The sequence below is a fragment of the Mesoplodon densirostris genome, chromosome 13 (genome assembly GCF_025265405.1).
Source record: "Mesoplodon densirostris isolate mMesDen1 chromosome 13, mMesDen1 primary haplotype, whole genome shotgun sequence".
Classification (NCBI taxonomy): Eukaryota; Metazoa; Chordata; class Mammalia; order Artiodactyla; family Ziphiidae; genus Mesoplodon; species Mesoplodon densirostris.
In genome coordinates this window covers 85,951,985-85,978,097 of record NC_082673.1, presented here as the reverse complement: position 1 = coordinate 85,978,097, position 26,113 = coordinate 85,951,985, and the positions used below count along the sequence as shown (strand labels likewise).

Here is a 26,113-nt window from a genome sequence, read left to right as displayed (position 1 = left end):
CATCAGGTGCTGTTACGGTGCATCCCGGGGAGGATGACACCCACCCCAAGGCAGTGGGTGTGGGAGTGGAGGTTTGGGGCAGATTTAGAGAAATGGACCAGAGTAAAAACCCATAGGACTGGTGATTGAGTGGATTTTAGCTTAGAGACCAGCCAGCCTTCGTCTGTGTTTGGTTTCAGGGAAAGAGCAGTGATGAACCGAACAGGCACAGGGATATGAAACTTTCCAGGCTCCATACACACAGCCGTGGTCCATTATTCTCAATTCCCTCCTGCAGCGGTAGAGAGAAGAGCTTTTGAATTCTGCTCCCTGTTTTTATTTCTGAGTTGGTGCAGGGCTTGCCGGGTTACTGGAAGCACCTCAGAGAGACCCTTCCTGGGGACTGAGGCCCTTCCGTCCACTCTGAAGAGACCCCTGGAGCCGAAGTTCTGTGCAGCCCTGCCCCAGGACGGCCATGGGGCAGCCCTTACCCATCGCTGGGCAGGAGTCAGAGGACCGGAGAAGTTTTGGTTTTACCGGGATGTGGATTGCCCGGCGGCTGACCCACCCTGAGCCACTCTTTCTTCCCCAGCCCTTAGTCTTGTCTGTTTCTCTGGGAAGTGTGAGTTGACTGCCTTGGTTAACCTTAGCCTCGGGGGTTCTTACGTGAACGTTCTGGAAATGCTGTAGTCCTCACGACAAAGGAAATGCAGCATTTGTTAACCTCAAACATTGATCTCTTCAAGCTTTTAACTGTATTTTGAATTAAATGATATTGATATTTTTGGAGTTTACAGTCTTTTAGGAGGGACACGTTAAACAAATAAATAGATACACCGTTAAATACATGATTACAGATTGCGGTAATTGCTTCAAAGCGGAGGATGGTGGGGGGAGTGGGCAAGAGGAAATAATGGGGACCTAATTTATATTGAAGGGGATTTAAGAAAAGCCTCTCTGACAAACGGAGGTTGGAGCTGAAACTTGAAGCATGAGGTTCTGGATTAAAAAAAAAAAAGTTTGATAATCAGAAAGCAGGCACTCGCCAGCCCTCTCCACTTTGCAGAATTTCAGGCAGCTCAGGACTAGCTCCCTGAGGCCGGAGTTCTCCTTTGCGCTTTATCGCCCCCTAGGGGACATGCATGGGAAAGGCCCTGCGGAAGAGGAGATAGCCTTGGAGACAGCTGTGCCTGCAGAGGGGGCGGCTGCACGTGGGGACTGGCCTGGCCACCGTGTGGGCGCTGTCCCAGCAGCGGGACCCGTCAGGTATGGCAGGGCATGGCTGAGACCGGCATGCTGGACCTGCAGGGGAGGAGGTCCAGGGACCGCCGCTGGCTCGGTCGGAGGCAGTGGGAGGAGATGGCCTCGCCAGGGTCACCCTAAGGCTGCACGAGCTGGAGGCGAGTCAGGGAGGAGGACAGGCTGCCTGACCTTCTAAAGGTCCCTGCCCTGTAAAAAGAGTGGTAGCTGCCCAAACCCGGTGAGGGGCAGGTCGGGCACTGGCTGCAAGTCTGGACTCTCTGTCCTTTCCAAGGCAGCCGTCAATGAATTTGGGCCACAAATAAAACCACGGTCACTTTAAATTGTTTTCACGAGCAACATGGCATTATTTGTTTATGCTTCTGGAGTTTGTGTCTTACTCATTTCTAAATGTGCTTCGCATACATAGTATGTGGTATATATTAGGCATTCATTCAATGTTGAATTGTGAGACTAAGTTAAAAATGACTTTTTTCCCTAGTGAAAAACTGAATAGCCCAGGTATGTGGAGAACACACCTGATGTTTACTTCATATACTGGTTACCAGGAAGAATGGACCAGATCATTCTGGTAGGCTGGAGCTGGGTGGCTGGTGGGGTTTGGAAAATTCTTCTTTTCCCTGTGGCTCTTGCTTAAATTTAAGGCTCTGTTCTGGAATTTGAACGGACCTTAGACACGTCTGAATATTAGAGGGCAGTTCTTTCTTCTTAAATTAATTTGCAAGTTCAAAATACTTTGTAACTGAGACGACTGGCAGGCTTTCATGATAAGTAAAGCAGGTATTTAAAATTTGATTGAAGTTGGGGCTTCCCTGGTGGCGCGGTGGTTAACAGTCCGCCTGCCAATGCAGGGGACACGGGTTCGAGCCCTGGTCGGGGAAGATCCCACATGCCACAGAGCAATTTCGGGGTGCTGGAGGCCCTCTCCTGTCTCACTGGCTGTCGGGGAGTGGCACCTGCAAACCACATTTCTCTGATCTGCAGTGAAAAAGTTGCCAGGTGTCCTGGAAATAATGTGCATACTGGATCTGTGTTCTAGTCCAGACTGCAATGTGCTGGAAGTGGGAAATACACACCAGATTTTGAATACTTAGTACGACAGCAACATCAAAAGAATGTGAAATTTTTCATCTTTTAAAAATGGATTACAAGTGAAGTGATAATATTTTGGATATACTGGGGTAACAAAACATATTATTAAAATTAATTTTACTTGTTTCTTTTCATTTTAATGTGGCTGCTTGAAAATTTGAAATCACAGCAGTGGTTCTATTTCTTTTTAAAAATTTTTCTTTAATTTAAATGTATTTATTTATTGTTATTTTTGGCTGTATTGAGTGTTTTTGCTGCACGTGGGCTTTCTCTAGTTGCGGTGAGCGGGGGCTATTCATCGTTGTGGTGCGCGGGCTTCTCATTGTGGTGGCTTCTCTTGTTGCGGAGCAGGGGCTCTAGGTGCGTGGGCTTCAGTAGTTGTGGCACGCGGGCTGAGTAGTTGTGGCTCACAGCCTCTAGAGTGCAGCCTCAGTAGTTGTGGCGCACGGGCTTAGTTGCTCCGTGGCATGTGGGATCTTCCCGGACCGGGGCTCGAACCTGTGTCCCCTGCATTGGCAGGTGGATGCTTAGCCACTGCGCCACCAGGGAAGTCCCAGTGGTCCTATTTCTGTGGGACAGCACTGGCCTGGATGGGGCGCTGGGCCTCTTGAGCCATGGTGGCTGCCCTCCCAGAGCGTCTGCAGAGAGCCACACGTGTGTGCGTCTCCCCATGCGAGGCAGTGACCCATGCACAGGGACCCACCTGCCATCTGCAGGAACTTGCCCAGTATGTACAGCAATGGTGTGTGTGCTGAGCCGTGTCCACCTGCCTGGTGGGTTGTGTTCACAAGCCCGTTTCACCCATTCTTCCCAGTTCTGCTCTGCACCTGCGTCACGTGGAGCCGTCCACAAAGCCCTTTTCCCAGTATCCCTCCACATGGTGACCCCTGCCTCCACCGTCCTCATGAGGTCAGCAGGGCGGCTGCAGTTGCCACTGCGGGTTTCCAGCCAAGGACCTACGGGCTCGGGAAGGGAGAGGTCCCTCCAGCCAGGCAGAAGTGGCCACGTGGGTGGGGTTTGACCCCGGAGCCTCTGTCCTGAGGCCCAGGGCTGAAGCCGGTTCTAGGCAGCCCTTTACCTTCTGAAGTTAAGACTAATGGTGTCTCCACCACAGAAAGGAACCAAAATAAACTAAAACAGCAAAAACCCCAAACCAGAAACTCAGAGGCCTGGCGATGGTGGCAGCCCTGGGCATTGCAGTCCCCCTAAAATGCATCGCAAAACGGGAGAGGATTTTGCACATTTTGTTTTTCCCATGGAAACGATCCCGGAGACTCGGTTGCTTTGGAGGCATGGCGTCAAGAGTTCTGGGGCCACCTCGGTGATTTGCACAAGGGGAGCTGTGGTGTCAGAAGCATTCATGGGGGCTCCCACATCCTCAGAGCTTCCCACACATCCTCTGGGGCGGGCCGGTGCTGCTACTTAGAGAACTGGGTGATGGGGGTGCAGTTTCTGTTTACAGAAAATTATTTGTGGTGCTTTCCGAAGGAAAGGGCCCTGGGGCTGCTCTTCAGCTATGATTATGTTAAATGTGACTAGTAGACTCTCTCGCCCGGGGCTCTCACTTTGAGAGTGCTTAAAAATAACTCAGAAAAATGATGTCAAGTTTCAACATGGAAGAAATGCGTATGCACAAAATTATAATGCAACTGTTGGCCCAGCCTTAATTATAGCTGATACTGAGCCTTTCTCATTTTATTTTGTTAATCCTGTTTCAACAGAGGAACACCCATGGGCCTTCTCCTTTGCATTTAATAGAAATGTTAACTTTGTGAGCTGCAGAAGTCGGCAGGCTCATCAGCATTTCGTGAGCTGCATGGTAATAACACCACAAATCAGGCTGTGCATTTATTGAAACTTCAGCCCCCTGAACCTCAGAGCTGGGAGGGCACCTTGGAGGTGATCCATGAGTGGGGTAGCAGGTGGGAGGGCAGGTGCATAACGGGCCCCTCCAGGCCGTGGGGGAGGCTGGAGCCGTCTGCACACCCTGGCTTCTGTCCAGGTGGCTCTGTCTGTCTCCCTGTAAATTAGCCTCTGGGTGAGGCTCAGAGACCAGGTTCCACTTTAAGCCATGCAAAGGCCACTTCCCACTGGGGCCTGGAGAGGTTCAGAGACTTACGCAGACTCCATCACACTGGAGGTGGGGAGCTGGGGCTGGTTAGGGGCTGGGCACCCAGGTCCTGACCCAGACAGGTGCCGTTCTATGGCTTAACGTGAGACGGTGCCTCAGAGGTGTCGGTCACCGGGCTGGGAGTGTCCTGCGGTCCTCCTGCAGCCCCAGCAGATGTAGAAGCGGAAGCTCAGGAGGGAGGCCAAGAACACATGGCCAAGGTGGGTTCACGGCCAGGTCTGGGCTTCTCACCTCACTTTGTCATTTTAAATGAGATTCACTTGTGGATCAGAATCCCCCTTTCCCCCTATATCTTTCCCTTAAAATTTTGCTGTTTAAGTTTTAAAAAATTGACATATCACCTACACATCGAAAAGTGTGTGTCGAAGAGACGAACAGCTCTGTGACTGTTCACAGACTGAATTCACTGTGAGACCAGACGGAACTGGGGCAGAAGCCCCCGGCCCCAGCCCCGCCAAGGGAAACCCGGCCTGACTCAGACAGTGCAGAGAAGTCGACCCCTTTTGTGCATCAAGTGGTGACTTGTCATTTAGGACAGGCATCAGGCAGGCCTGGGCTGTGCTTCTGCTCTGTGCTCACCTGCTCTGTCACCTTGCAGTCCCCTCCCTGGGCTCAGTTTACTCATTTGCAAATGGGGATAGCAGCCCCTCCCTCACTGGATTAATGTGAAGATTAAGTGGGTGGCGGGCAAAGCACAGCATCGCAGAGTTAGGACTCGGGGGATGGTAGCCGTATTTTCATTAGGGTCTGTCTGCTCAGTCTTGGGAATGGCTTCATCCTGGGATTGGAGGGTGTAGTGCTCAGACTGGCCACCAGGGGGTGCTGCTGGCACATGTATGGTGGCCACTGTTGCCTGAAGGCCCTGGGTTTACTGTGTGTGTTGGTTGGTACCCTTTTTTTCTTTTGGGCCAAGAAAAGCTGATGCCCTGTATGTGGCGGTTCTCTGTCCCTAGTTCTAGATCTCTTGCCAGGCCGTGCAGGGGCATGCATATTAACTATGTGTTCCGGGTGGGTTGGTGGCCCTGCATCTGGCACTCTCATTTTCCAGCTTACTGCTCCCTGAAGTGAGTGCCTGTTGTAAATTATAATAAACACACAGAGGGTAAAGTTCCCTTTTTGATGTAGCTACTCTTAGTTGTAACGAATCGTTCGGAATGTCTCTCTAGCCACGAGGCGGGGTGCAGAGTGGGGCCCAAGGCTCGTTGTGTCCCTCCCAGGGCCCCACTGTCAGTACTCCCTCCTGGAGCAGCGCTGGACCCACGTGGGTGGGCAGATACGGAGGTCAACTTGGAAGGTCTTGGTCAGGTTTTGACTTTGTGTGTTGTCTGCCTGGGGCTCCTTGGCATCTCGCTAACTTCTTTGAGCCCTAGCTCTCTCCACTGTAAATGGGGACGACGGTGATAGTGAGGCTGATGCTCATGGTGGTGGTGATGGTAGTGATGATGGTGGTGGTGATGATGGTGATGGTTGTGGTGGTGATAGTGGTGGTGGTGATGATGGTGGTGATGATGGTGGTGATGGTGGTGATGGTGGTGGTGGTGATGGTGGTAGTGATGGTGGTGGTGGTGGTGACGGTGGTGATGATGGTGGTGATGACGGTGGTGATGATGGTGGTGATGGTGGTGATGGTGGTGGTGATGATGGTGGTGATGGTGGTGATGGTGGTAGTGATGGTGGTGGTGGTGGTGCTGCTGGTGGTGGTGCTGCTGGTGATGATGGTGATGATGGTAGTGATGGTGGTGGTGGTGCTGCTGGTGGTGGTGCTGCTGGTGATGATGGTAGTGATGGTGGTGGTGGTGGTGATGGTGGTGGTGATGATGGTGGTGATGATGGTGATGATGGTAGTGATGGTGGTGGTGGTGGTGACGGTGGTGCTGATGGTGATGATGGTGGTGATGATGGTGCTGGTGGTGGTGGTGGCACCATCTACTTGGTTACTCCACAGGATAGTGAGGAGGATCAAGTGTGGTCACTGACATGCAGATCTTTGTGAACAGAGCAGGCAGTCTAATGTTATTCTGCAGCTGGGGTGGGCAGGGAGGCCGGGGTGCCGCTTCGGGCCATGCTGTCTTCATGCCCCCCCTCCCATGGCCGACACGTGGGAGCTCTCTGAGGACACCCAGCTCTGGGAGCTCCCGTACCTTTCCATGCCTGACCTCCCCTAATCCAGGCCTTCTGTGCACCTGGGCCCTCTGTGCACCTGGGTGCCGGCTCACCTGGCCCACACGTTCAAGCTCTGGACTTGGGCACTTCGAGGCTTGGCCGTCCTCACCTACCAGGTGTCTTCTTGTAGCAAGTGTAACTCTCGTGTCAAGAATGCCTTTTCCTCATCGATTCTAAATCTGTCACCTTTTTCTTTTTTCTTTCTTTTTTGTCACCTGAACACTATGCACTTTTGGTGTCACCCTAATATATCCTTACGAGAGAAGGACAGGGACAGGCGTAAGGTTTGATGTCCCCCCCACCTCACCCCCACACACAAATGTCTAATCAGCCTCAGGGAGGAATATAGAACACCATCAGCTGGGAGACACGTTTTGTCTGTGACCAGAGTTTGCATCTCTGCCGAGTGTCGGCAGCTGTGGCCCTGCTGTCCTTCCTCAGCTGGTGTTTGGCCCAGAGCCTGTCAGACTGTCTGGGGCCCAGGGTGTCTGGGGATCAGTGTCTTTCTCCCCCAAGAGGGAGACCTTATTTTGTCACTTACTGTGCCTCTATTTCTAATGTCCATGTACATTTTTTCAATCTAATTTTTTCTTGGATTACACGTCAGCATCATTGTGGAAGATCTGAAAAACTCAGACTCTATGAAATAGGAAATAACTGGCATTCAGAATCTGCCTACGCAGAGCCCGGCGCTTTGCTGGGTGTTGGGGAGCCAGAGGGGTGGGGGAAGGGTCTGGGGCCTCAGCTCTCTCTGTGTCTGTCCGTCTGTCTGTCTGTCTGTCTCTTCAGACCAGGCTCTCTGGCTTTCCTCCTGCCACTTAACAGTGGTCCTAGTCACCTAGGTGGAAAACCTTTTCTCAGAAATTGCAAATTGGCAGCTCTCAGGATAGGTGTAACCTGAAGACTTGATTTGTTTGGCCTGCACAGTTTTTTTTTTTTTTTTTTTTTCAGGAAAATCTCATTTAGTTGCCAGCCTTTAAAAATCCACAGATTTCAAATACAGATTCAGCTTCTCAGCCCCCATCAGCGGGACTGGGGACTTCCCAATGGGGCAAGCTTCCTGTGTGCTGTGCCCCGTCCCCCTCCCTCTTGATGGGCCTCCTGCTCTGGAGGCTGGGTGCCCTTGCCTTTCTTGGGCAGGCTCCCGTGGTGGGTGTTCCGAGGACCAGGCGTTGCTGCCCCCCAACCTTGACTTTGTCACCCCCCGCACACACACTCAAGGCTCCCCAGGGTTGAGGCTGTCCTCTGTTCTCGCCTGCTCTCCTTACCTCCTGGATCCCTTCCGCTTCCCTCCCCCGAGAAGCCTTCCCCAGGTGCCTCAGCCACGGGGTTTCTGCGTCCTCCCCATGCTCTCTGGTGGCATGTGTTTAGTATATTCCTGTATAGACATCCCTACCGCCACACACATGCACGCATACAGCCTGTGTTTCTACCTGATTTTTAAGTCCCTTGTGAGTTGACCAGGTAGCTTTGAAACCATATAGGCCTGAACTTGATCCTCTTAGGCAAGTTATAGCTTCTTCATCTGTAACATGGGATAATAGTATCTTCGTGGCTGACTCATTAGGGCCACTGTGTACAGCGGTGCAGGTCGCACACTGCACAAGGGTACCGCCTCTAAGGGGACCATTTCACATGATAGATTTGTATATTTGTTATGACAGTTTTCGGCAAATGGTAGTATCTTGTTCTGACAAAATCAGTATATTTGACCACTTTCTGACAGGGGGAGCTAGTGTCTTAAGGAAAGGGTGCCTTTTTCCTTTTCTCACAGAGGTGCCTTGCTAGCAGCCGCCCTGCCTGTCAGGGTTACATGTGATAAGGAGTGTGAAAGTGCCTGGTACTCAAGGAACGTTTGTCTCCTTCTCTCTTGAAAGCAGGAGGTCATGGAGGTGAGCCCAGAGGCAGGGCCCCCAGGTGTGTTTTTTGTGGGTGCCGAGGGGGGAAATGGGGCCTTACAAGGGAAGAACGGGGGTTAGGAGTCCAGTCTCCCGGGCACTTTGGCCATGCTGCATCTCCATCGGAATCTGGAAATATTCCTGAGTTTCACTGATTCAAAGACTAATTTTAACATCCCTAAAATCAGGTGGTGTCTTACAATTGGTGTGATAAGAAACCAGGGTGTTTTAGTTTATTTGGTAGCATTTTCATCTTTTTTAGTGGTACGTAAAGTATCAGTGCCTCTTAAAATAGATGTTGTCTTAGATTTGAGGAGACACAATAAAGAAACCTATTGCATAGGATTGTTGTGAAGCCTGACTCCTCTTAGCGTGAGGCTTGCGTGGTGCCGACTCATGGTGAGGGTTTAATTGGTTCAAGCTTCCTTCTCTTCTCCCTCTTCCTCTTTGAATTCCCTTAGTTTGGTTACAGCAAGTTCTCAGTAAGTGTGACGGTGATGATGATGTTATATGGCATATCCACAGCTCATGAAAAGTTCTGCAAAATAAACTAAATGGAAGGAAAGTGTTTTGTCCAAGCCCAGGCTTCTTTTCCCGAAGATAAAGGGAAAAAGTATTTTCGATGGTAGTAAGCTGCACAATACGAGAGGTTATTCATTACCTTGGATGTGATAGCAGTCTGGCTGCATGTTGCTAAAATATTTCCACTCCTGTTGGGAAGCTGCCCGCTCTTTTGAATTTAATAACTTAAGGGCAAGTGAACAACAAGAAAACAATACTATAACTCCGAAAGAATTGCCATCCTATTCTTCGCATAAGGTGGGCAGTTTAATAGGGCCTTAATCTTGGCTCTTGCACTCTGTTTAAAGTTAATCAATCCAAGTAAAAGACAGTTGAAAAGCAGCGAAGGATGATTTATACTAATCAAGGAGAGGAAGGAAGAGTTTGTTTTACACTGTCACTTTTAAATAGAGGAATTTCATAGTCTGGTAATGAGCATTTTGTCTTCTTATGGTTATCGATAAACGTTTAAGGCTATTTGTGATCATCAGTTCATCTAATATTGAGTGCCTACTGTGTCCCTAGCAGCAGCATCACTAAGAGGATGGATGACATTGGGCTGGGCAGGGCTCTGGCTGCAGGTAATGAGTGCAGGTGGTATGGAAGGTGCTGGGGTGTAGAGCCCTGCTTCCCATGGAGGTGGGCACAGAGACCTGGACTGAGCCCTGGCTGCCCCCTGCGAGCTACCTCACTCCACCTCTGTGGGACGTTTGGACCTCACAGGGTGGTTGGGATTGGACGGGGTCATGGGTATGTCAAACAGTATACCCGCTTCTTCTCAAATTTAGTGCCTTTTCCAGAGACTCCAAGCTGGCAGCCATTGGTATGTTTTGTTGGCTGGAGTATTTTTTTTTTAACTTTGTATTTTGAAATAATAGTAGATTCATGGGAAGTTTCAAAGATTGTGCAGAGAGGTCTTATATACCCCTTTCCAGGCTTACTCCAATGGTTATGTTTTTGGGAGGGGAGTAAAAATATATATATAACATAAAATTTGCCATTTCAATCATTTTTAGGTGTATCGTTTAGTGGCCTAAGGACATTCACATTGTCGTGCAACCATCACCACCGTGCATCTCCAGAACTTTTTTAAAAATTAATTTATTTAACTAATTAATTAATTTTTGGCTGCGTTGGGTCTTCCTTGCGTGCGTGCTTTCTCTAGTTGCGGCGAGTGGGGGCTACTCTTCGTTGCAGTGCACGGGCTTCTCATTGTTGTGGCTTCTCTTGTTGCGGAGCACAGGCTCTAGGCACGCGCGCTTCAGTAGTTGTGGCAAGTGGGCTCAGTAGTTGTGGCTCGCGGGCTCTAGACTGCAGGATCAGTAGTTGTGGCACATGGGCTTCATTGCTCCGTGGCATGTGGGATCTTCCCCGACCAGGGATTGAACCCTTGTCCCCTGCATTGGCAGGAGGATTCTTAACCACTGTGCCACCAGGGAAGCCCTTTCCAGAACTCTTTCATCATCCCAACCCAGTGGTTACATCTTGTGAAACTGTTGTGCAGTATCGAAATGAAGGAATTAATGTTGGTACAGTGGGCGTGTATGGTTCTAATCCATTTTTACCACATGTGTAGATTTGTGTAACCACCCCTGCAATCAAGATGCAGAGCTGTTTGTTGACATTTTATCAGTTTGAGTGAAGTGCAGAAACCTTGTGTTCTTTTTTTTTTTTTTTTTTTTGCTGTACCGGGCCTCTCACTGTTGTGGCCTCTCCCGTTGCGGAGCACGGCCTCCGGACGCGCAGGCTCAGCGGCCATGGCTCACAGGCCCAGCCGCTCCGCGGCATGTGGGATCTTCCCGGACCAGGGCACGAACCCGTGTCCCCTGCATCGGCAGGCGGACTCTCACCCACTGCGCCACCAGGGAAGCCCCACAATATATATTTTTAAAGACTTTATTTTTTTAAGGGAAGTTTTAGGTTTTCAACAAAACTGAGAGGAAGGTACAGCTCTCCCGTCTCCCCCCTGCCGACACGTATGCACAGCCTCCCCTGTTCTCAACAATTATGGTTTCATGCAGAATATTTTCACTACCCTAAACATCCCGTGTGCTCTGCCTGTTCGTCCCCTCCACCCCAAGCGTGGCTGCCTTTTTACTGTCTTTTTACTTTTTACTGGAGATCTTTTTACTGTCTCCATAATTTTGCCTTTCCCAGAATGTCATATAGTTGGAATCATACAGAATGAAGCGTTTTCAGATCGGCTTCTTCCACTTAGTAATATGCATTTCAGGCTCTTCGTGTCTTTTCATAGTTTGACAGGTCATTCTTTTTCTTTTTTTTTAATTGAAGTATAGTTGCTGTACAGTATTATATAAGTTTCAGGTGTACAATGTAGTGATTCACAATTTTTAAAGGTTATACTCCATTTATAGTTATTATAAAATATTGTCCATATTCCTGGTGTTGTACAATATATCCTTGGAGCTTATTTTATACTTAATAGTTTGTACCTCTTACTCCCGTACCCCTATATTGCCCCTTCCCCCTTCCCAATAGCTCATTTCTTTTTAGTGCTGAATGATATTCCATCGTCTGGATGCACCACAGTTTTCCGTTTGCCTACCGAAGGACATCTTGGTTGCTTCCAAGCTTTGGCCGTTATGACAAAGCTGCTGTCAATATTTGTTTGTAGTTTTTGGTGTGGACACACATTTTCAACTCCTTTGGGTAAATACCCAGGAGCACGACTGCAGGGTTATATGGTGAAGTACATTTAGTTTTATAAAAAGCTATCAAACTGTCTTCCAAAGTGGCCGTGCCATTTTGCATCCCCATGAGCAACGTAGGAGAGATGTGTAACCGCATCCGTGGACGTTGGGGGCCTTTAGGCCATGCGGGCCGCCACATCCCTCCACGCCCCGTTATCTAACCCCTGAAGGCTTCTGCCATTTCTGCCAGCTGCCTTCCCACGTGGAGGGCCTTGCCGTGTATGACCTCTCCCTGGGGCTACCTTCCTGCCACTTCCTTTTCTTACCTCCATAACGCCCTGTTGGGTTTTTGTCAGCTTTCTTTTGGATGAAGCACGTTTCAGGGTGTGGCTGGGAGTCTGTGTCTCTGAGTAGGTCCCCACAGCTCTCCTCCCTCATCCTGGTCTCCGATGGTCTGGCCTGGCCTCGGGTGGATGCGTGGGCCCTCACGTGGGCCCTCGCTCTCTTGGTGCTTTGAAGGAGGAGGTTGGGATGTTGGAACCAGCTTACCTGTGCCATCTCCCTTCCCCAGAACCCTCTGATGCCTGTGTGTTTCCAGTGAATCTGGCTGCTGTGTTTGTGTCACGCCTGTGTCATGAAACCCAGACTGAAAAGCACCGCAGGGCGGACTTCTGTCTTGGGCTACCCCCTCCAGCCCTTTATACTGTGAGTGAAAGAGTCAGTGCCGGGCCCACAGGTACACAGCCAGTCAGGGGCTGGGATCCCGGACCCTGCCCGCCCAGTCCCGGCTGTCCCCATGAGACCTCGCAGACTTTGAGGCCACTTCTAACGTTGCTTGTCAGAAAACGTATTTTGAGTTTCTGCTCAGGGTCCCTGAGACCCCCAGGTCAGCGACACCAGATACCCCGTCCCTTCCTTCTGTGTGGAGCTCAGCGTTGGGGGGCGGAGGGAGGGAGGAGGGCCCAGGGCGTGGGGGGAGACGGGGCAGCGGGCTGCAGAGGCGTGTGCGTGGGGTGACTGTCTCTTTCTGTCCCTGGACGCACAGCAGAAGCTCTGTGCTCAGTGATGCTGTTCTTCTCGGGGGGATGGGCAGGTGGTTGTCTCTGCTCCACGTGCTTCTGTGTTGCCTGTTACACAACGAGCGCGGATTCATCCTGTGACTTCTGTAATAATTAATAATAATAATTTACAAGGTGGCTTAAGGGCCGAGAGACCTGGAATGCCTGGATCGCGTCCTGCTCTGGTCGTCCCACCCTTGAGTCCCCACAGGAGATGCACTTACAAAGGACAACAGCAAGAAGGAAAGGACGCCCTTGATTGTGTGCTGGGCCGGACGTCCTGTGAGCCAGCCCGGTCACACGACTTCAGCTCAAGGCCGGACTGACCTTCTCGCCTGTTTACTCGAGGGCCTGAGAATGGGGAGGGGCCCCTCAGAAGCGGGCCAGCTCCAGCCGACGTGTGGGCTGCCCGTTGCCAAAGGAGGTGGGGGCAGGCCTGGCCACGCCACACCGGTGGCCTGTCAGCTCCCGGTGGCCTTCCCTGGGGTCAGAGGGGCCTCACCGCACTCCCGGGACCCACAGGCCGTCCAGTTCATGACCTTCTTCTGGGAGGAGTGGTCAGAGGCCCTTGTTCGTTTCTGGTTCCTAGGCAGGGGTGAGCAGGTAGGGGATCAGAGGTCGCAGACAGGACCTGGCTGTTCCTGGCTGCGAGTGTTTGCAAATCAGAGTTCAGAAACGAGGACTTTATGCAGTTATTTTAAGATTTTTCCTTTTTAACAGTACAGAGTAGCTGATTAAAAACTGGCAAAAGTTCATAGAAATCGGATGCTCAGACCCCAAACCTCTGTGATTTTCCTCGTGCTGAACACGTCATTTTCCCTTTGAATCCTTTTGTTAAGGACGGGTACACAGTCATTGAACCTAAAGATGCATCCAAATTGTGGCATCTTCATCAGAATTTGCTGACAACATAATTATGATTATATTTCAGGGTATAAGATCCATTTTTTTCATACTAGTCTACTATAAAAAAATGAAAAGAGCTGCTTTGTTGTTATTTTGGTAGGTTAACAATTCTTAATATTTGCGGGATGCGGCCTGATCTGACACTTTCTTTGCATGTTTTGGCATCTTGCTGATACACCGCTGTACGAACATATCTAAAGAGTGCACAGTTTCCCTCCTTGTCAGAGGTGTGGGGGCGGATAGCAGAGGATGTTCCAGAGGGAACACTGCCGGGGCTTCTCAACAGGCCGCTCCTAGTACAAGACTGCACCGCTGGGAGCACAACTGGCCCCCACTGGCCCGGCGCGGGAGGCTCCGGTGGTCCTGCTGGCTGTTGTGGGGCCGTGTTCCCTCCCAGCGCTGACCCCGGAAGGACCGAGTGGCCCATCGGAGACGCCGGGCCTGGCTCAGGTAAAGCTGGGCTGTGCCTCGAGGTCAGCCTCTCCGAACCCCAGTCCTGCCCGTCGCGTGGGGACGAGAGTCCTGGCGGGCCAGGAGGTGGGGGAGTGCGTGAGGTCATGTTGTGGTCTGGTTCCCGCTGGAGCCTGAGTGCCCTCCCCAGGGCCGCTTTCACAGTCCATTCAGTGCCTCCTCCTGGAAGCCTTCCGGGCACTTTAGCCGAGGATCCCTGCCTTCCCTCTTCCCACCGTGTCTGTTGGTTGCAGCACCCGTCTCGGCTTGCACGTTCCTTGAACGCCTTTCCTGGCCGGGCTGGGGCACGCGGCCTTGAACAGAGGCCGCCCTGCCTGAGCTGCTCAACGCTCATTACTCGGAGCCGCGTCCTGACTCCTCTGTTTACATGTTAGCTCACTTCGCAGGAGGCCTAGCAACCTTCCTGAGTTTTAAAACTCATATAGGCTCATTGTGGAAAATCCATAAGTGCCTATAAAGGAAAGTCCGGCAGGCAGGATCTTGCTGTATTTCATTTCAGCCTGGCCGTCTGTTCTTCCATCCATCCGCCCGTAAACCACGTCTCTCCACTGGAAACAAAGTCATGTACGTACCGAGTTGTGGTGTGTCCCACTCTGTCGAGTTGAACGTTTATTCTGAGCATTTTCCGTGTCACTCAGGTTCTTCGAAAATATGATTTTCAGTGGCTGCGTGGAATTTCTCTGGGGGATATGCCCTGACGTGCCCGCTGCAGAGCACATGGTGGCTTCTGGAACTTGACAGGGACCTCCGTGTTGAGTATCTCTGTGCACAGTCCTTGTCCGCGTTTTGGACGCTCCTGAAGACTGGATCTCGAGAAGTGGAACCGCTGCTCAGAAGACACGAGCGGGCGTCTTCGAGGGCTCCCAGCCCCTTCGCTGGTGGCAGGGCATGTTCCTGTCAGCCATTCCGAGTGCGGGCCCTGCCGCGGGGCAGCTGAGCCGGGCTCCCCGGGACCCGCTGGCTTCCGTGGTCTCAGCGCAGATGCTGGTCCCCCACGCCACCTCCCTCGCACGCTGACCCCTCTCCCCTGTGACAGTTGTCCTTGCTCACATGTGCTTGTCTCCGCCTGCACCTCGGGGACCCCAGGCCCAGCGCTGTACACACGGTGGGCATGCGGGAGACGTACTGATAGATGGCAGGTGGCCAAGGCCAGGCGGCACCCGGGCTGCCTAGGCCTCCAGGCTCTGTGGGACACGGGGCAGTAGGGTTAGTTACAGCTGATGCCAACACTTGGTCACATGCAGATGCAAAAGTAGTTGTACTTGTTGGTTCTCCAGACAATGCCTGGTGTGCCTGGGAACTAAGGGACCCCTCACAGTAACCCTGTGCTCCCCGGCAGTGCTGCTCTGTTACGTGTCGCAGAATTCCCTTTCTCCTGAAAGCATAATGGGAATCAAGAATACGTCCTGTTCCGTAGGGAAGTTGTTTCAGTAAAAACCCTAAGATGCCGCTGTTCTGGGCGTGTCTGTTTCCCCCGTGGGCTGGTGGCCTCCTCTGTGCAGGACCTCATGCCCGATTCATCTTTGCGTCCCTGGTGCCTGCACTGGGGCCCACCCTGTGGCCGCTACTCTGTGGATGCTGAAATGACCAAGAAAGAACTTGATACGTGATTTGGGGATTATGCTCCGCTCTGTAATGATTTTCATTTCAGACTCAGTTGGCTACAGGGATAAGCGTTTTAGCTGTAACTTGGGGGCGCTCAGCTCATGGTCTGTAGCCAGAGTTCATGTCCAAAGCAGGTGGCAGAGAGTCTGGGTTTGACTTGGGCAGGTTGCTTCTCCTCCCTGTCTCAGTTTCCTCTGCTGTGGAACGGGGGTGACAGACCCCCTTTTGCCTAAATCATAGGGTCGTCATAGGATCAGCAGGGTGCCCGTTGAAAATGACATGGCCTCATACGAAGAAAAAAGCTATCACTTAATCTCTTCCTGTTTTGGAAGCATTTTGGGTTCCTTAGGAATCAAGCATTTCTTGTAAAAAAATAAAATATCGATTGACGGTATTCATGAGAGATTTTCATTGACGAAGCAATGTTCTGCTTTGTTAAATTTCTGTTTCATGTGCCATTTGGTGGGAAACAATTCTCGTAGGTCATTATCTCGCCTGCTTGTTCATGGAGAAGCCCTTTCTCTGAAGGCAGAGAGGGCCTCATCTCTGCGACGGGGCCTCGCGGGCTCCGTCCTCACTGTGGCGGCACCGTGTAGGTCCACTGCTTTGCTTCCTCGTCTCCTTTCTGGTCTTGCTGTAAAGAGGAGGAAAATGGGGTCGGGGAGATTGGGGGAGTGGCGATCAAGCTAGATTTTTGTTTGGTTTTGTGGTAAGATGGGAGCAGTCATGGCGTGCAGAGGCCAGCAGAGAGGGAAGAGAGGGAAGACTCGATGATCTGGAGAGAGAAGCAGAGTTTCGAGAACATGTCATTGAGGCGGTGGGAGAGGCTGGGGTTTGGAGCGCACGGGCCACAGCGTTGCCCTTTTTTCTTTTTTTGTTTTTTTGCGGTACCCGGGCCTTCCACTGTTGTGGCCTCTCCTGTTGCGGAGCACAGGCTCCGGACGCGCAGGCTCAGGGGCCATGGCTCACGGGCCCAGCCGCTCCGCGGCATGTGGGATCTTCCCGGACCGGGGCACGAACCCGTGTCTCCTGCATCGGCAGGCAGACTCTCAGCCACTGCGCCACCAGGGAAGCCCCGGCGTTGCCCTTTGTCCTGTGCCTTCCCGGGTGAGGGCCGGCCGAGCAGTCTTCCAGCTGTAGGCGCTCGGGGTGCGTTGTCTTTAGAAAGTGACAAAGCATCAGCAGCGTTTCCGTGCTGGTCTGCTTTCTCTCACCTCCACGAGCTGCTGGACGGTGTTGAACATTCTGCCTGCCCTGGGGTGGACCACGCCGCATTCAGCCCCCTTCTGTGCCGCTGCTGGGCCCCCTCTTCTCCCGGCAGGAGCGGCAGGTGGGCGGCTGCTCCAGGAGGCTCTGGCATCGTCTTCTGGCCGCTTCAGTGAAGTGGGAAGCTGGGCGGCAGCTGGCTGTGAGCACAGGGCCGAGGAGGGAGGAAGAGGCGCGATAGACTTGTTCGCAGAGTTGGGGGCCTCGACGCCTTGCACGAGGCCGTGTTAACAGTCCCGGTGAGGCTGGCGGTGGTGCGTGTCGGGAGCCCGGCAGCGTGGGGTGGATTTTCAGCGGTTACAGCCGCCGGGCGAGAGCACGGAGTAGGTGGAGGCTGGCACTGAATCAGGGCGCGGCTTACTGAGCTTCCTGGGTTCCCGCTGCAGAGGAGACTTGTTACCTGCATGTCCTGTTCAGTGTTGCAACCGAGAGATTATTACTGCCTCTCCGAGGTCATCCAGCTTTACAGCATTTAGGGTCTGGAGTTGGAAATGGAACCTTCGAAGCCATCATACCAATTCTTCCTTTCAGTGGAAAAACAATCTAGCTTTTGTTATTGGATCCTAAATTTAATATTCCTATATGTGCCTGTAATTATTTTATTGGACTCAAAAATGAGTTGCTTTCCCCATATGTCTTCCTGCCTAGTATAGTGGGATGAACATAATGGACTGTTAATAAATATTTGTGAACGGTGGTAATGCTTTAAATAGGAATTAAATGGCTTCAGAAAGCAACGGCTTCCCATTCTTCTTGTTCTTAGTTCCTGTGCCCGCCAGGGAAAGGTGCTTGGCTCTTAAGAAGTGCTGTTTTGATCATTTTTTCCTTGCACCTAATTTGAGTGAGTCTCACTATAATACTTCATTGTTGTCAGTGTGGTTCATTCATTTGAAGATTGCATTAATTTTCAAGTTCCATATTCATTTTTTACTTTGCTATGTGAATCCCGAATCTAGGCTCTTGAGTGGATTAGGGGAACAGGGAGGTCCCTATTAGACATGGTCCAGAAGGACTGAGGTCTTGGAATATTGAAGAAAGAATTTTCTGGCAACTGGGGCCACCTGAAGTTAGAAGTGAGCTGTCTGGCCGTGCAGCGTCCACCAGAAGGACACACCTGTTGGTGCCTGGCGATTGCTCAGAAGAGCAACCTTCAATATTTTTCTCTGGCATTTGGATGTAGTCATTGTTTTGGTGAAGATGGAATAACATATTTTGCTCTTTTTTCCCTTACAGAAAACCCAGCTATCTTCATGTGTAAATGTTGTAACCTTTTCTCACCAAGTCAATCGGAACTCCTCTCCCACGTTTCTGAGAAGCACGCAGAAGAGGGGGTTAATGTGGATGAGATCATCATTCCCCTGAGGCCTCTGAGTACCCCTGAACCCACCAACCCAGGCAAAACCGGAGATGGTAAGGGGGCTGGGGTGCTGGGCGAGGGCGCTGCGCCCGCGGAGTGCCTGAGGGCGATGATGATGCTTATTCGCTCTCAAATACTTTGATTCTCAGTTTCTGTCTGGTGGGCATAGGGTCTCATAAAAATCCAAATCTCCAACCAGAAGTCCCGATAATTTCCATTTGTAGATCTGCTCAGGTAAGATTGTGTGTTTGAATTCCCTGTACCCAGTCTCTGTAGGTGCTTCTCCAATGCCCGGTTGGTAGATGGAGGGATGAATGAATGATTGCATGAATGAATGAAAGGAGTTGACACCATCCACCCGGGTAAAAAGCACGAACTTACTGTCAGACAGGCATGTTTAACCCAGCCCCAGCACCTGCTACTACATTACCTGAAGCCAATGATGTTACTCCTCTGAGCCTCACTTTGCTCATCTGAAAAATGAAGACAGATCTGCCTGTCGCAAGGGGGTCTGTGAGGATTAAGTCACAGATATGGTGACAGCACCGAGGATGGTGCCTGGAACAAAGAAGACGAAAGGGAGGCTCGTATGATAACGTGTGTCGTGAACGGATAAGGATATATGATCTCCGAAACAGCACGGCTGGACTGCTCATGTGTACCTGCAACAGGGAGTCCCATCGCAGAGCTTTGACTTGCAGAATCCTTCAGGTTCACAGTCAGTGTCAGAAGTGAGACACATCTTGTTTGCAGTGTCCAGACACTTCCCACTGAGTGGCAGAGATGCAGCAGGTGGATGGATTAGAGAAGCCATCCAGGCTCTGTAATTAGGTCCCCACAGACGAAGAAAATATATAGTATAGGAGGAGCAGCTGAAAACCAGAGTCAGAAAATGTCCCCACAGAACTATTTTTATAAGATGAGAGATAATGGCCAGTCTCCTGTGCAGAAGCTCGATCTGTGGCAGTAAACGTCCCGTCGCAGGATTCGTTAGTCACACTAATAATCCAATTGCTCTTTCCTGGGAATATTTAGACTGGCATTTCTAAAGAGGCTGGCTTACTGATCCTCTGTCTGACACCATTAACAAGGAGAGACTCCAGACACAAAATGGTTTGGGTGAGTCCCTCTGGCCGTTCCCAGGGTGCTCAGAGGAACACGCCTGGCAGAAGACTGAGTTGTTGAGAAGTCAGGAGAAATTCTACTTGTTACCGTTAGTAGCATAAGGTGAAAACTCTCCATTCCCGACATCTCGGCGCTCACGGGAGTCTCCTCCGTCTCCTGGCTGCTCCCTGCAGGCCTACGAGGCCTGTGCTTGCCCAGCTTCAAGGCCGAAGAAAGAGCCCGGAGTCAGCAACAGAGACACCAGGGGTTTAATGGGTGGGGGAGCTTACAGGTCTGGAGCAAAGTCCTGGAGGGACACCCCACCGTGTGCGGGGCGTGGAGGGCAGAACATGGGGCAGTCTTTGCTCCCAGGGGATGGGGATGTTACCAGTTACAGGGGAATGAACATCAGGTGGGCTCGTTAGTTACGAGGGAAACCAGTCGAGGGGCACGCCCCTCACCGCCCCTCTGATAAGCTGTCACCAGCTGGGGCCTGGGGCAAGACGGAGGAAGGGCAGTCCTGGGAGTAGGGTGTAGGTGAAGCAGCCCTGGTCGGGCAGGGGATGGACAGAGAGCAAAAGAACAGCCATCTGAGGGGCCTGACCATACCCTCCACCCCTGCGTACCCTGCACGACCCGTACAGTCTCGGTCCGCTCATCTTCCTTGATATCGCTGGGGTCAGGTACATAGGGGGCGCTGCAACCAGACACCACAATACAATACGGCCAAAGTATCATGAGTAAGATACCTAGAACTGGATGCTCAGAGCAGTCATTTGCCACGATGTGGGCACATTTTGGAGCCAAGTGCTTACAAGGTCAGCGGAGAGGGAGTCATCAGCAGCAGTGCCCTGTCCAGTTGTAAGGACGGTAAGGCCACGTCTGGTCTTCACAGACCCAGAGCCACCCCATGGGGAGGGGAAGGCCCGGCTTTAAGGGGAACATTCTGGTGGCCTAGCCAGGAGTCAGCAGTCACAGCACAGGTCTGCCACCCCATGTTATGTTGGTGCACTTAGGGGTGGACCTATTAGGTCTTTCTTTTTTTTTTTTTTTTTGCGGTACGCGGGCCTCTCACTGCTGTGGCCTCTCCCATTGTGGAGCACAGGCTCCGGATGCGCAGGCTCAGCGGCCATGGCTCACGGGCCCAGCCGCTCCGCGGCATGTGGGATCTTCCCAGACCGGGGCACAAACCCGCATTCCCTGCATCGGCAGGCAGACTCTCAACCACTGTGCCACCAGGGAAGCCCCTATTAGGTCTTTCTAAACAAAAAGCAGTAACTCCCACTAGCTGGACTTGTGTGTCCAGAAGCCAGCCTATTCCACTCCACCCAGCATAGCCCAGGGGGGCTCATAGGCAGTCAGTTGTACAGTAATGTTTACCGATGGGGGTCCTTCTGATGTACTGGCACGTGGGACCAGAAGATGGTGAGTCTTCTTCCCCCATAGTCAGTAGTCCCCACATAGTCGCGTTGGCCAGGTCGATTGTTCATGGAAGCCTGGAGGAGGGCGACAATGGTATCTCGCTGGACACTCAGCAACTAGACTTATTTCGCAGTGAGGCCAGTGCTGCTGCTCAGTCCTCAGATACATTTCCTTTGCTCAGGCTAGGGACGAAACGTAAGACATCTAACAGGCACGACGCAGGGGAGATCATGGCAATTAAGCAGAATACGAGCAATAACCACATCTGAGATACAGTTCAGAAAACTCTTCAGTAATAGGAGAACGTGTCTAAAATCGCGTATACGATGGCCACCTAGTTTTACCTCGGATGTCTGAACCGTTTTGGCTTTCAAATGCATTCCCTTCCTCAATGGCCAAAGCAGAGGTACAATGCTGTCTGAAAGGCCACAAGACAGGCTGCTCTGGTCAGTAAAGTTTAAGTTAAACCATGTATAAGCCGGAATGACTTCCCCATACTGCAGTATGTGCAGATTTTTCCATCACTTCCCCTTTTGATTGCACGTCTTCCAGTAGAAAGCACTGATGATCAAAACATTTGTCCCGAGATGCCGGGGTGCTTTTTCCTACCCCAGGTTCAGATCACGTGGGTGCTAGGCCTCCTTACTCTGTGACAGTTTCACTAGATCATTTTCTTTCAATCCAGAACATCAGGGCAAAAGTATGGCTAACACAATAACTTTCATAAATACAGACCTCAATGAACAGAACTAGAATTTAACATCCACTGAAACATAATATTGTTCTCTCTAAAATTACCCTCATCTCCACCAAACTCAGCCAATCAAAATTAATTTGTTGGCAAAATAAGTCTGGTCCGTTGACCACATAGGCTCCTCCAAACTGGCTGAGGGGGAACTCCTCAGGAGTCTCAGACTGAATTCCCAAAAGGCCTCCCAGGGCCAGGAAAACAATGCCAAAGGCCTGCCATCAGGCTCTGCCTTGGTGGACTTTTCGGTCCTCAAAACATTGAGATTCCTGCACATGCCAGGAGACGGTCTTTCCCATTCATCTGATAAGGCCGCCTAGAACCCTAGGGTTCCCAATTTCTGGAGGGACCAGGCAGAGAGAAAAGAAAAATGTTTCAATTCTACCCACAGGTGTAATTTACCCAGTTGCTGTAAGTCATAACCAACTTGAGGGGAAGGGTTTCCCTCTATCTGGAAAACAGATCAAACCAGGAACATTCCAGACAAAACCCATAAAAATTATAACCCTATTGACCAGTTCACTCAGTAACCAATCTTTCTGTTAACTTTTAATGAAGCCATCAGGTTTTCCATTAGGATTCTTTAATTTCTTACCCAGTCCAGCAGTATATTCTAAAGTTTATCAGAGACCTGTTATTGTCAAAATGTCCTTAACTGTGAATCTTCTTGAAGATGAAGCACTTTTGCAAAAGCATCAGAGTAAAACAATAACTGTCTATAAAAGACAAAAGACTTAAAAAGTCATGGTTAAACACCTGATTACAATGTAATCGATAAACTTGGTTACAATAACTAGAATTATGACTGATTATAATTTTATCCCTTGAAAACCATAACCTCTGGCAAAAACCAAGAAGCAAGTCATTCTGCATTTCCTGATTGGAAAATTTAATGCTTTAGTCTTCCTCTCCTAAGCAGGCATAGGTAGATAAGCTTAGACCCACCCAGCAATTAATGTTCTAATATTTTATCCTATTTGAAATGACCCATGAATTTTCTTCTGTTAACTTAGTTTCAAGTTACCGAAATCTGGAGAGACTAAAACATAATTATTTCTATAGAGTTCACCTAGAGGCTCTTTTTTCTCCTTTACTCTTAGAAATCACAAAAGATTAAAGTTCCCGGGAGCCTAGGTAGATCATTTACTTCTCAAAGGCACAAGAGAAATACCAGTTCCTTCTAGAGAGCTACCTTAACCAATTACAAAAGGCTCAGTTAGATACAACAGCAGAGCCGTTAGAGGGCGCTGTTCTCCAGCTCTCTCGGCAGCCCTCAGCAAGGACAGCCACCCTGGGATTTCTCCGCAACTTTGGGGCCCACGTGTTAGTGGACAGCCGCCCCGAGATTACGCCCGCAGCTTTCGGGCCCCGCATGCTAGTGGATGGCCTCCGCAGCTTTCCATTCCCGACACCTCAGGGCTCACGGGAGTCTCCTCCGTCTCCTGGCTGCTCCCTGCAGACCTACAAGGCCTGTGCTTGCCCAGCTTCAAGGCCGAAGAAGGAGCCCGGAGTCAGCAACAGAGACATCAGGAGTTTAATGGGTGGGGGAGCTTACAGGTCTGAAGCAAAGTCCTGGAGCGACACCCCACCTTGTGCGGGGCGTGGAGGGCAGGACGTGTTGGTAGCCTTAGTCCAGTGGGAGAAGGGGAGGTTACCAGTTACATGGGAATTGATGTCAGCTGGGCTCATTAGTTACCAGGGAAACCAGTCGAGGGGCACGCCCCTCAACCACCCCTTTGATAAGCTATCACTAGCTGGGGCCTGGGTCAAGTACACAGGAAGGTCAGTCATGTGAGTAGGGTGTAGGTGAAGCAGCCCCGGTCGGGCAGGGGATGGACAGAGAGCAAAGATACAGCCATCTTGAGTGGCCTGACCATACGGTGTTCTTGTGGTACTCTTGGTGTAATCAGATTCTTACCTTTGAACTTCTTTTAAAAGTTATTTTCTGGGGCTTCCCTGGTGGCGCAGTGGTTGAGAGTCCGCCTGTCGATGCAGGGGACACGGGTTCGTGCCCCGGTCCGGGAAGATCCCACATGCCGCGGAGCGGCTGGGCCCGTGAGCCATGGCCACTGAGCCTGCGCGTCTGGAGCCTGTGGTCCGCAACGGGAGAGGCCACAGCAGTGAGAGGCCCGCGTACCGCAAAAAAAAAAGAGTTATTTTCCTTTATTAATTAATTTACTTTTCACTTAAATTCTTCCTGAATACATTTTCTGTGTGTGTGTGTGTGTGTGTGTGTGTGTGTGTGTGTGTATACTGGAAGATTAGTAGCCTGTGTAATTTAACTTTAAAAAGTATTTCTTAAGACTTTAATTAGACTTAGACTGTTAATATGAGAAAATGTCTTCAAAAGTCTTTAAGAACCCCAAGTCCTTCCTCTCCTCTTTGTCCAAGTCTATAAAATTTGAGACTTCCAGAATCTTAGTTTCTCTCTAATGACTTCCATTCAGGTTTAACCTTCACAATTCATTTTAAGTTGAGAGATGCTTGAAATGGTTTAATTAAACCTTTAACTGAGAAGTAATTGATTTATTATTTTGGTCTCCCCTTATAACATGAAGGTTCCTAAATCCTCTGGTTTATTTTATAGCCTTTTAATCTCTTTTGCTCGTGTTGGCAAAGGTCTGCAGAAGAGCCTTTTATTTTTCTCCCTTCTTGCTAATCAAATCTCTGGCTCTGGTCCAAGAAAAAAATTCCCTAATGGACCAAGTTCATTCTCCCTCTTGTATGTGTGTATGAGTGTGTAAAAGAGAATGTGTGCATGTGAGTGTGCATATCTGTGAGTGTGTGTTAGTGATGGGTGAGTGTGTGTGTGATGGGTGAGTGCATGTGTGGTGGGTGAGTGTGTGTGTGTGATGGGTGAGTGTGGGTGTGTGATGGGTGTGTGTGTGCACACACTCGTTCATCCTGATGGAGGTGGGGACACTGGGCTTGCCTGAGCAGGAATTTACGTGGGTCTACTGAGAGCCGGGTTTTGGTTCTTCCATCATCTTCCCCTTTCATACTTTGAATAGGAACTCTTCATTTCTCCTTTTCTCTCTTCCTTCTCTCCCCTTCCCCTTCCCTCCTTCTTAATTTATTCCTTAATGGCACCTGCTGTATGCCTGGGTGCTGTGCTAGGTGCTGGGAGCACAGAGCTGGCCAGGCACTGTTCTGCTGGTTCTGCCTCCTGGCTGGTGGGTGGCATTTGGACAAAGGCGGTTTCAGTGTAGTGGGAAGGTGGTTCTCTGGGATTAGGTTTGGGCTGCTAAAGAGGTGGGGGACACGTGGTCTAGTTGGAGGGTGAAAGGAGGCTTCCCAGGGGAGGTTGGCGTCTAAGTTTAAATCTCTGTGTTGTCTCTTCTGGGCACTAACCACGAATAAAGTCACTCTGAGTGTGTAGGCATCTTGGACTCGCTGTCCCAGGAGCCACTGAGCCCCGAGCCCTCTCGTCTGCTCTGGCAGGCAGCCTGGGGGCAGCGGGCTCCGATGAACTCAGGTTTTAGTGCTGGGGCTTTCATGGGATATGCCGCGGCTGCGCTGGCACACCTGCTGCTTTCGTGGGGATTACAAAAAGGTGCCTCCATCCTGGGCCGATGAGTTAGCAATGGGCGTTCTTTCTGGGTGAACAAGGATAAAGTGGGCTCAGGGCTGATGCAGGCAGTGCAGGGCGCTCTGCCTGCTGGTGGAGCCTGGCCTGGGACAGGGACAGGGACAGGGATGGGGACAGGCCCCCACCTGCCCTCTGTGGCCTTCACGCAGGGGTCAGCCTGCACCACAGACGTGGAGGGGCTGCTGGTGGCTTAGGCAAGTGGCTTTTGTTACCTGTTAAAGGGGGATAAGATATTAGCCTTTTAAAAAACGGACTCTGGGCTTCCCTGGTGGCGCAGTGGTCGAGAGTCCGCCTGCCGATGCAGGGGACATGGGTTCGTGCCCCGGTCCGGGGGGATCCTACGTGCCACAGAGCAGCTGGGCCCTTGAGCCATGGCCGCTGAGCCTGCGCGTCCGGAGCCTGTGCTCCGCAACGGGAGAGGCCACAACAGTGAGAGGCCCCCGTACTGAAAAAAATAAAATTAAAAATAAAAATAAAAATAAAAATAAAAACGGATTCTGAGACAAATGCATGTTAGTACCTAACACCTTAGAACCTGGTGTACGCACGGTGCCCTTCTAGCCCTCCCACCCCCTGTGTATCCATCTGCTGTCCAGGTCAGGAGTCAGGCCACACTGAAGCTTGTGGCTGGGTGAACTATCATCGTTTTCCAGCAGAACTCAGAGTAGAGGTCAAAATGTGCTATTTCTGTGCTCCAATATTAAACCTAACTGGCATGGATGTGAGGTTCACGGACTGAGGCAAACAGATCTGGGTTCAGATCCTAGCTCGGCTACTTCTGGGTCTTGGGGCAGACTGATTCATTTTCTTTTTTTTTTTTCTTATTGTTTTTAGAATAATTTATTTTTGGCT

At 50.8% G+C, this 26,113-nt stretch overlaps 1 protein-coding gene across 4 annotated transcripts in view; it reads left to right on the top strand.

The window, feature by feature from the left end:
- The window catches only part of ZFAT (zinc finger and AT-hook domain containing), a 254,220-nt gene that overhangs the window by 96,181 nt on the left and 131,926 nt on the right, over window positions 1-26,113 (top strand). For all 4 annotated transcript variants that reach the window (XM_060116135.1, XM_060116136.1, XM_060116134.1 and 1 more), the window contains one exon: window positions 18,275-18,451. In XM_060116135.1, the coding sequence (XP_059972118.1) occupies window positions 18,292-18,451 (160 nt within the window). In that variant the 5' untranslated portion in view covers window positions 18,275-18,291. The remainder of the gene's footprint in view (window positions 1-18,274; window positions 18,452-26,113) is intronic.